A 10,559-nucleotide genomic window follows, 5' to 3' on the forward strand; every position below is an offset into this window, starting at 1 on the left:
TCTGAGGCCTATTCACAGTACCTCAGGTCTCCACCCTCCATGCCCCCTCTCTCCCACAGCGCCCTTTCATTATGCCTCCCTTCTACACCCCTTCCCCCACATTCCCACATCATCCCCACACGTTCCAGCCCCACCTGCTTAGCACTCAGTCTCACTGTCTGGTTGAAAACAGTCCAGATGACCCCTTGGGCACAGGGGGGTGTGGTCAGAGACCCCTCATATCGGAAGTAGCGGCTGAGATCTGAGGGCAGCAGTGCAGATACGTCCAGTCCTGGCACCCAAGTCTCTGAGTCTGCGGAGAGGACCTGTGCTGGAATCTCACCTAGATGGCCCCCCTCCAAAGCGCTGGGTATAGGGATGGGGTACAGTTTCATATCCCGGAAGCCACGTTGACTCAGTCCCCTGAGACCACTTCTTCACTAAGTGCATCCCTTCCCCAAACTCAGCACAAGACAACTCAGGGGAAAGCGAAGGGCTCTGGAGCCGTGCAGAGGGAGAGAATTGCGCCTTAGTTGCTCCCTCTGAGTCTTCATTCTCACTTTGCATACTATGGTACATGCTGGACCACACAGTGAAGCTCAGAGAAAATAAAAAAAGGAAAATGAGCCGAATAACTTGTAAATAAATATAAATAACCATAAAAACACACACAAAAACTGAAAAAGCACAGCTCCTTGTACTTTAGCAAAACTTAACATCCAACTGGGTGAGATTTAAAATGACCCAGAATGACTGAGAAGAAAAAGATTTCCAACAAAAGTATTTACATATTTAAAATATGTGATGCTTGCCCGGCCGGCATGGCTCAGTGGTTGAGCATTGACCTATGAACCAGGAGGAGGTCAAGGTTCGATTCCTGGTCAGGGCACATGCACGGGTTTTAGGCTCGACCCCCAGTGTGGGGCGTGCAGGAGGCAGCCGATCAATGATTCTCTCTCATCGTTGATGTTTCTATCTCTCTCTCTCCCTTCCTCTTTGACTTCCATAGCTCCACACCATCTCTGGCTCCCCGTGGGGACCTGAGGACTCTTGGCTACAAATGAACTTTCAAGCCATGCAGCCTTTCAATAAAAAAATAATAAATAAATAAATAAATAATATAAAAATATGTGAGGCTTATGAAGAATTGATAGTTCTCAGAAAAATTTGAGCTCTCCAGACTCAACTCCAGAAGTTACAAACACAGTTTTGGTTTTGGTCTTATTTGGTTTTTGTCTTATTTTGGTTTTTTATTCGGTGTTTGGTTTTAAACCATAAGACCTGTGGGCGGAAGTTTGCTTTTGCCTGTTTGCCTCTGTTCAGCTTCATAGTTATTATCAAGATCATCGTCGTCCAGCTCACACATCAACCCCCTGCCTGTGGGAGAGACCCCGTCTCCGTACCTGCCTCGGCGACTTCTTCCAAATGAGACAGCAGCTGCTGATAGGCGCCGTTTTCTTCCGGGCCTTCCTAGGAGGTGACAGTGCAGGAAGGTTATACATGCATCTGGGCCATGGCTAGAGGCCTGAAGGTGAGGTGGGGTTCCCAGAGTCCTCCCTCATTTCTCAGCTCTGAGAATGTTGGGGGAAACCCAAAATCTTATGTATTATTACTCAGAGTTGACTTACTCTGCAAACTAAGCCAACAAGTGCTGCAGGCTAGTTTGCAATAGCAAATTGGAGGAGGACGTGGAGGAGCGTCGGTCACTAAGACATAAGGCCTTCGTGACCAGGGCCCCACTCCTGAAAACCATAATGGCCTTTGTACTCATGTTACCCCTGCATTCACCTTAGTAATTCATGTGATTGACTTGGAGCAAGGACAGGTTATTTCTGAGGCACTTCTCTGAACTTTGTACTTTGAGGCTGGCATTAAGGAGTCAGTTAGGGTGTGAATGAGCCTAGCACGTGTCTCAACGTCTCTTCATGTTACCAGCTTCCTCTAACCACTGTGTATGTAGTCTTAATCATTACAGGTCCAAAGAAAAGAGGTCACTGAATGTTCCTCTAGACTTGATTGCATTTCACAAAGGGGCTATTATTGTTATAGGGGCATTAAAGAAATCACTCCTCTTGATGTCCCCTTTATTGCATCTGTCATTCCCTGAGTGGCCATATTCTGAGTCTTTGCACATACCATTTGCTCTGCATGAACATCTTTTCTTTCCCACAAGTGAAGTCTTCACGTTTCACCTCCTCCGAGAAGCCTTCCCTGACCACCTCTTTTACTGTCCTTGGTGTATGTCTACCTGTGGGCCGCCGTCACTGGCTGTGGACTCATAGAGACAAGGACCCGCGGTTTCCGAATCCTTTGTTAGGCCCAGTGCCTCCCTCACAGTGGCATTGAATGAATGAACTAATGAGTGAATGAGGAGAAGCAGGTGCCAGGGTGAGTGTGCTGCGATGGGTCTCTCGGGGCAAATAGGCCGAGCCTGGGGGCATGGGGAGGGCGGGAGTGGGGGACGTCCAGGGCTGGTACCTGCAGAAAGGCGGCCAGGACGGCCAGGCCCCCTGGGCGCCCCAAGGCCTCCTCGACTTTGGCAAATGCAGTGCTGAGGTGAACCACGTGGATCTGGAGAGGACAGGTGGGTAGGAATGGGCGAGATCCCCTCGCCAGCGCCCCGCTTCGCCCCGCTGCAGACAGCTGCACGCTCACCTCGGCAGGGAAACGGTGGCCGCCAACCGTGTGCTCCGAGCCGGGGCGACCCGCAGACCCCCAGTGCAGGTGCAACTGCAGGGCCCGGTACTCCCGCCCGGGACCCAGGGCCATCTCCAGCCCGGGAGGCAGAGTCAGCTGCACTGCGAGGGAGAGCCGGTGAGCCGGTGAGTGGGCTCCGCGCCCCCGAGAGCCAGCTAGTCCCCAAGCACAGCGGGGACTGCACCCCGAGAACCAGGGAGCTCCGCCCCTTCCCTAGGGCTCCGCCCCGGCCTGCCTCACCGGTGTGGCCATTGTTTCGGAGGCGCAGTTCGGGGAGAGGCGGGAGCCCAAAGCCCTGGAGTTTCAGGGGTCCCAGGGCGGGGCAAAAAGCCGTGTGCTCCGGGCGGATGTCCACCGGGGACTGGAAGCAGCCGGCGCAGGTTGGGGACACCTGGGGCCAGGGCGGGTCGCCTGTGGTAGGAGTAGGAACAGGAGTCTAGTGATAAGATCAGGAAGTTTTAGGGCAGTGGGATAGGAAGAGTGAGGAGGTGGAGTCTGAAGACACTGGGGCGGGAAATAGGAATCGGGCAGATGTGGATGCGGTGGGTGGGACGCCCAGGACTAGAGTTATGGTTGGGGGTCAGCTCAGCAGGCGTGGGTGCCCAGATTGGGTCTGTGCGGGCAGGGCGGTTGTCTCACCTCCATAGCGCCAATGACTGTGGTCATCCCCTGCATGAATGACAAGGGTTAGGATGCGATCTTTGAGCCCAGACCCTCCCCGCTGCCCAGAACGAGGTGCCCCCCCTCTCCCCCACTAGCCGGGCTTCACAAACCCAGACGCCTTACAGAGGCACAGCAGGGAACAGAAATGCCTAAAGCTGAGATCCTAAGGGCCTTCCAGTTTGCAGCCACTGTGTTAGTAAAATGGGGGTGGGGGGTGGGGTGGGAGGGGCTGGAAGGCCTCAGTCCCAGGCCCAAATCAGTAGGGCATCTTTCCTTTCTCCCTTACCTGTCCCTCCTCCCCACTCATCCTCCTTCCCTTTCTGGTCTCCAACTCTTTTCCCAAAGTTCCTGGCTTGGGAGTCAAGGTGCCAGTGCCCCTACTGGCTACTTCCTTCTTCCCAGGTCTGTTTCCTCACCTGCAAACTGAGGGTGAGGTGACCTCCACAAACCCTCCTGCGCTTCCCCTGGAGCCCCCCTCTTTCCTCTCCGCTCCCCTCATACGCTTACTCCTCCCTACCTACGTTTTCTCTCTTTTCATGTTTCTAGTATCTTTCTCCTCTCCAACTTTCCCCTTTCGTTCCCACCTCTTCCTACTATCTCTTTCCATCTGTGCCTCATTCCTGTCTCCCCACCATCCTCTTTTAGCTCTGAACCGGGAAAGGGTCTGGTATCACCGGAACCCTGGGGTTGGGAAAGGCCACTGTGGTGAACAGGCTCCTCTCCCCCAAACAATCCCGGCCTGGGCGGGAGTTTGGTGAAAGGAAGCACACACCTCCTGGAGCCTAGACTTGGAGGGCTGAGACCGCTTACCTTTGTTCTTCCCGTGAGTGGCCCTGGGAGCCACAGTGGGTAGATCCTCTATCTTCGGGGTGTCCTCTTCTGCTTCAGTCTTCATTCCGGGCGTGTCCTCCTCTCCAGGCAGATCCTCTTCACTGGGCAGGTCCTCCTCGCCCAGTGGATCATCTTCCTCAGATGAATCTCCTCCCATGGAGGGAGTCCCCTGCATCTGGGATAGGCGCTGGGGATGGGTAGGTACCAAGAGCAGCAGTAGCAGCAGCAGTTGCACAGTGGGGCCTGGAGCAGGAGCTGTGATCTGCAGAGGGAGCCAGGGACTAGGGCACAGGGGAGCCATGTGGCTGACTGTACGGTGTCCCAGACACGGTGTGTACGGGGTGTACGTGCATTGGAAACAGGAGCTGGGTGGGGGAGGAGCAAGCCTGGAGGGGAGCAGGCTGACTCACAGAGTTCCCTTTTGTAGAGATGGAGCCAAAGTCCCTCCGTTCTGCCTGGCCCTGTGCCCCCTCCTCCATACCATAGCCCGGATTGGGGTGGCGTGAGGGCAGGTGTGTGCGTAGGCACAAGGTTATCGGGGTCATGGTGTAAGCCTGGAACTTAAGGCACCACCTGGCACTGCGCAGGCTTTCCCTGGCACCACCAGGCTGCCTGCCAGCCAGCCTCAGCTAACCCTGGCCTGCCTCCCAGCCCCAAGCAGGGAAGGGGAAAGACAGCAAGAGGGGAGCAGACCATGTGTGCATCCCCTGCCCAGCCAGGGAGCTGGGGTAGGGCAAGCTGCCGCAGGAGCTCTAGGAGGGGGGTGGATGGGTAGGTGAGGGGTTAATTTGAGTATGAATGGAAAACTGAGTATATGTATGAGTGGGACTCTGATGGGTGTAAATTTGTTTTTCATCATATTACACCTCTGCTCAAAAACTTTCATTGACTTCCTACGGTCTATCAAAGTATCTTCCATCTGCCCATCTTCTCTATCGAGTTGACTTTCACATTCCTGCAAAATCTTACTCAAGATACCTTCCCATCTCATCTCTTCCTACTGTCCCTCATATTCCAGCCAAATTAAACCATTCATTTTTCCCCAAAATGACCACCTTCCTTCATATAGTTCTCACTACTGGGAATGCCTGCCATTCATGCTTTTTAAAAAAAATTTTAAAAAATATGTCATTGAGTTTTTAGAGAGAGAGGAAGGGAGATAGAACCATCCACGAGAGAGAATCATTGATCGGCTATCTCCTGTATGCCCCCTATTGGGAATCAAGTCCGCAACCCAGGCATGTGCCCTGACTGGGAATCAAACCAGCAACCTTCAAGTTCACTGGGAGATGCTCAAACAACTGAGCCACCCTGGCCAGGGCAGCCATTCACTCTTATAGGTAATAAATATTGATTTAGCATATAACATATGTCAGGCACCGGCCTAGAAGTATGACTAAGACACAGCTGCTGTCCTGAGGAGCTCATGTCCAGGGAGTGAGAGCAAACACTACCATAAGATTTAGGGGAGAGAGTTGGTTCTGCCTCAGAAGGTAATGCAGAAGTAAGAAGATTCGGTCAGGGCTGTGAAGAAGTAGAAGTTCAATTCAGTAATAACGATGGGGAGGATGGTATTCTGAGCAAAGGGGAGGCATCAAATATTTTGGGAGAATGAGAGAATGCAATTCCCATATTAGGTGTTGTTGAGGACTGGTGTGGAGCACGGACTGGAGGGGCAGAGTGGGTGCTAGGAGACAAATGAGAGGACCCCATTATGGGCTTGGGGTTCCCAGTCTCTGCCTACTCATTTAACAAACATTTATTGACCCTCCTCCAATCCTCCAGGTACTGTTCTAGGCCCTAGGGATACAGCATTGGACCGGAAACAGCCTCTACTGTTCTGTAGCTCACATTGTAGTAAGGCCCCTACGGCTTCAACAAAGCAAATCAGAGTTAGGCCATCACAGGAGGTTGATATCTGAAATTAACATTCAGTAGGTACTGTGCATCTGTGTGATTGTAAAAGGCAATTAAATATATTGAAATATTTCTAATTCTGTTGGTAACTAGCCCCTCACTCCAGAGTGCTCCTGCTACCCCAGCTCCTTCCTGGGGACTCTCCCAACCCCCTCATGACCTCTTATCACAGCAGGGCTCCAGAATCCCACTAGAATGCCTGAGCCAGCTTCCACTCAGATGGATCAGTGTTTGTGCACCCACTACCATGTTAAATAGTTTTACTATCTCCCCTGTCTAAATCCCTTTTATTATTCAAGGCTCAGCTCAAAGGCCACTTCTTCCAGGAAGTCTTTCTTGATTAGCTCTGCACTAAAGGAAGAGATTTCTGGTGCCTCAGCCACCATAGTGCTTAGCCTGCCCTCGCTAATAACCTTGCCCACCATCTTATTCATATTAAGATGATTTATGATGCTTTATCTGTTCTAATACCTTAGCTCCATAAAGGCAGGGTTCAGTATTTGATTGATTGAGTCATTCTTTTATTCAATAGTCATTATTGAGCATTTTTCTCTCTGCAGATCACCTTGCCTGGACTTGAGAAAACCAAATTGACTAAGCTGACTTCCTTGCCCTCAGGGAAAGGAGCTTGTTGTCAATGACCTGTGCATGTTGAACCACAACTGTTCCAGGAACATGATACCACATTTTTTTTTTTTAATTTTGAAAGGCATTTTGGGGGTCAGAGGAGCTTAGCTAAAGGAGCTAAGTTCTATGGTCTTAAGTCTAAGGCCTTAGGTTCTCCTCGTCCCCAGGACTCCATGCTTTTTATGATACATTTTTATGGCACCCCACTTTATGCCTCATCAGAGTGACTGCTATACTGTATACCAAAAGCTTACATGGCTGAACAACAGCTGTTCTTGAAGCAGTCACTTTAGAAAGTAATTAGTCTAACCATCTAGATTGCCATTTCTGGAGCCAAATTAAGAGCCCTCCATCGATGGCAATTTGATCCAGTGTGAACATTGGATGGTCACCTCATTGACTTGGTCAGCTGTGTTGTCAGCACCCTGGTTGGCCCCTGATACCTTGGGAACATCTATATTGAATGGACCTGGACAAGATGGAGTGTGAAAACAAGTAATCTAGTTGAGGCAGAGAGGTTTTGGGAAGCACAGGAGACAGAAACACCATGCTAACTGGAGTCTGGGGTCCTTACGTCTGGACATCTTTCTTCAACACTAATCCCAGCTTTATTTCATTTTTCCTCTTTCCAAATAGTCTGAATGTTTCCATCTTTTTCCTTTTTAGGTCTCTGTCAGGATCTCTTTGCATATTTCTCTGTGCCATTCTGTGTGTCCACACATCTCCCTACCCTCCCAGAGCTGTGTCCAGGTGCAGATCTCTCTTTGTTATAGCTCCCTGACTTTCCAAATGCCATTCTGCATGGTGCTGCCTCTCTCTTGAGTTCTCTGTCTCTGTGTGTGACTGTGTCTTTGTTCTGGGTGGGGAATGTGGACTGTGACCTGGGATCGTACCTTCCCAGCTGGGAGTCAGCCAAACTCCAAAACAGGTTTGAGCTCCCAGAGTCTTGTTCCCTGAGCCTCCCCAGGTTGGGACAGAGTGTACTCAGGACTGATCGAGTGGGGAACCCCCTTCCCCCCCCACCTGGTGCACAACCTTAGTTAAGGCTTGGCCTTAACTCTTTGGTCATTAAGGTCTGTTCGCAAGGAGGGAGCTATTTGCTGGTGGGGAAGAGAAAAAGCCTCCCACTCCCCACCCATGGATTAGAAGCAAAGACAGATCAAAGCCCTTCTGGGGCCTCGAGGCTGACCTGTAGTTCTGGCCGACCTCATCGTCTGTGTTATTTCATAGGACTTCTGTGACAAACTACCACCAACTGGGTGGCTCAGAACAACAGAATTTTTCTCTCTCGGGAAGCCAGAAATCCGAAATCAGTGTTGGCAGGGCCCTGCTCCTTCTGAAAGCTTTAGAGCCTCTTCTGGCTTCTGGCGGCTCCTGGAATTCCGTGGCTTGCGGCTGCATAACTCCAATCACCGCCTCCAGCTTCACAGGGCCTTCTCCCTGTCTCCCCACTGGTGCCTCTTTTAGGAACACGTCATTGGCTAGGGTCCACCAAGGTAACCCACAATGATCGTATTTCAAGGTTTTTAGCTTAATTACATCTGCAAAGACCCCTTTTCCAAATAAGTTCACCATCACAGGCTGCTGGGGTTAGGGTATGGACACATCTCTATGGGGACCACCATTTAGCCCACTATGACATTAGCCGTTTAGAACTGATGTTAGCCATTTTTAGCACAGGATGAGAAGAAATGGGTTGGTGTTGGAAAGTCTCATGCCTTCTGCCCTCATCCCTCATTATAGTCTTTGTAGGCAGTTTCCTCCACTTCCACGGTTTCCACAAGGTCATGACAGACAAGTATCCCGGGATTGGACTCTCTTCTCCACATCAGATCCATAAGCACCTGCCTAATTAACATCCTACATCCTTGGTGATATTGAGTTGCTGGATTAAGCTAACCCTACCTACATCTGGACTTTTCAGTTGCATAAGCTAATAAAATATCTTATCATTTAGCCACTTGGAGTTTACTATTACTTATGACATAGTCTTGCTGGTATAAATTCCCTCCATGGTTTGGCCTCTCTCTGTCTCTCCAGTCTCCTTTTTCATCACTCTCTCCTTTGTAATCTATGCTCTAATCTTACTGAACTTCTAGCAGTTCCTTGAATGCACTGTGTGTGTGTTATCTCCAAACTTGGTTCATGCTGTTTGTCTCTCTCACCTCTACTGCCAACCCTGCCCCACCAGGTTTTGTTCATCTTTCAGGTATCAATTCCATTGTTACTTCCTCCAAGAAGCCTTCCCTGACTCCTAGATGGGGTCACTTCTGCCTGCATAAAAGCCTATACATCTTTTGTAATGTTTACCTCACTTTATGGCGACTCTTTATCATGTCTGCCATGCTAAACTATCAGCATCAATAACAGCAGAGGCCGTATTTCATTACCCATTGTTTCATCTCCATGCCTAGCACAGGATGTGGCATATAAGAGGCGTTTAATTGTTGTGGAATAACTGATAATTATTGTTCAAAGCATCACTAGGGCTTCTCCAGCATCCAGTGAGTTGAAAGCAGAGGCTGAGGGTAAAGAATAGAGAGGTGGTGGCTGCCTTCTGACCTTCTCCCACTGGTCCTGCCTTCCTTTGGCTTTGGGGATTGAGTTGAGAGTAGAGAGTCTGTCTGTTCCAGGTAGACTATGGGGTGTGCCTGACTTGCTCTGGGGGAGACGTGGTCTCCAGGAAATCAGTTGTCTCTAATTATACTCAGTGTGTCTTCTCGACATTTCCCTCTTCTTCCTCCCCCGTCTGAGTTCACAGTAGGCTCTATACAGCACCCTCACACACTGGCAGCACCCCTAAACACACCCACCACCACTGCACCCCAAGGTGCTGTGCTGTGTTCTCATCAACTGGGCTCACAGCGATACCAATTACCATGGGAATATCTGTCCCCTTCCTCACTTGAGATCTTAGTACAAACCGTCCCACATTCTCGAGACCAGGCTTCCCACTATACGGTCTCACCAGTCTCCTTGGAACCCATTCCAAGGTGCAGTCTGACCCAAACTCTCTCCTCCACCAAACCCATCAAGCTGTTTCTCCCTGATCTAAACCAGCATTTTTCCTTTCTCGGAATTGTTAGAATGTCAGAGAACTAGAGGAGACCTCAGGTCCCTGACAGTAACTTGGTTCTTGGCGTGGGGCCCAGATTCCTAGGAATCCAGGATAATAGGCATGGGGTCCAAAGTCTATCTAAAACCTGAGTTTTTAATATTTTTTTTCTGATTACAAAGTAATGCATGCACGCTCAAGCAGGAAACCTAGGAAGGCAGAAAAGTCCTATTCACCCCTTTAATCTCAATGATCCAGGACCTGGCACTGAGTCGGTGCTTAATACATATCTGTTGAATGAATTATTCTCAATCTCATCACCAGAGATAAAAACCACTGTTTTATCCTTCTAGTCATATATATTATACATAAATGAAATCATCTTGTGCAAACAGCTGTATAGTCTGCTTTTTTTCTTCCAGCAATACACTATGTACCTTTCCCCATATTGATAGCTTTTTAACATCATTTCAATGCTTTCTTCATATTATTCCTTCAAATGGATGTACCACATTTTTCCTAGCCAATTTACTACCTTTGGACATTTAGGTTATCTGTTGTTACAATGTTGTGCTTCACATCTTGGCACATATAATTTTGTCCACATATCTACTTCTTTAGAATGCATTGCTAGGCAATAAGAGAGGCACACTTTAAAGCAGGGGTCCTCAAACTTTTTAAGCCCTGATCAGTTTGGCTCAATGGATAGAGCACTGGCCTGTAGACTGAAGGGTCCCGGGTTCGATTCTGGTCAAGGGCACATACCTTGGGTGTAAGATTGATCCCCAGC

General features: G+C 49.6%; 1 protein-coding gene across 2 annotated transcripts in view; it reads right to left on the reverse strand.

Annotated features, from left to right (window-relative positions):
* The window catches only part of CA9 (carbonic anhydrase IX), a 6,544-nt gene extending 1,260 nt beyond the window's left edge, over positions 1-5,284 (reverse strand). The window contains exons 1-7 of one of the 2 annotated variants that reach the window (XM_015560535.1): positions 4,150-5,284; positions 3,316-3,345; positions 2,917-3,087; positions 2,635-2,772; positions 2,458-2,550; positions 1,383-1,449; positions 135-345 (exon numbers count right to left, since the gene is read on the reverse strand). In XM_015560535.1, the coding sequence (XP_015416021.1) occupies positions 135-345; positions 1,383-1,449; positions 2,458-2,550; positions 2,635-2,772; positions 2,917-3,087; positions 3,316-3,345; positions 4,150-4,471 (1,032 nt within the window). In that variant the 5' untranslated portion in view covers positions 4,472-5,284. Of the gene's footprint in view, positions 1-134; positions 346-1,382; positions 1,450-2,457; positions 2,551-2,634; positions 2,778-2,916; positions 3,088-3,315; positions 3,346-4,149 lie in introns of both variants that reach the window. The other variant, XM_006758621.2, reaches the window with a different exon arrangement.
* Positions 5,285-10,559: the final 5,275 nt, after the last annotated feature.

This window comes from Myotis davidii, unplaced genomic scaffold, assembly GCF_000327345.1.
Source record: "Myotis davidii unplaced genomic scaffold, ASM32734v1 scaffold534, whole genome shotgun sequence".
Lineage (NCBI taxonomy): Eukaryota > Metazoa > Chordata > Mammalia > Chiroptera > Vespertilionidae > Myotis > Myotis davidii.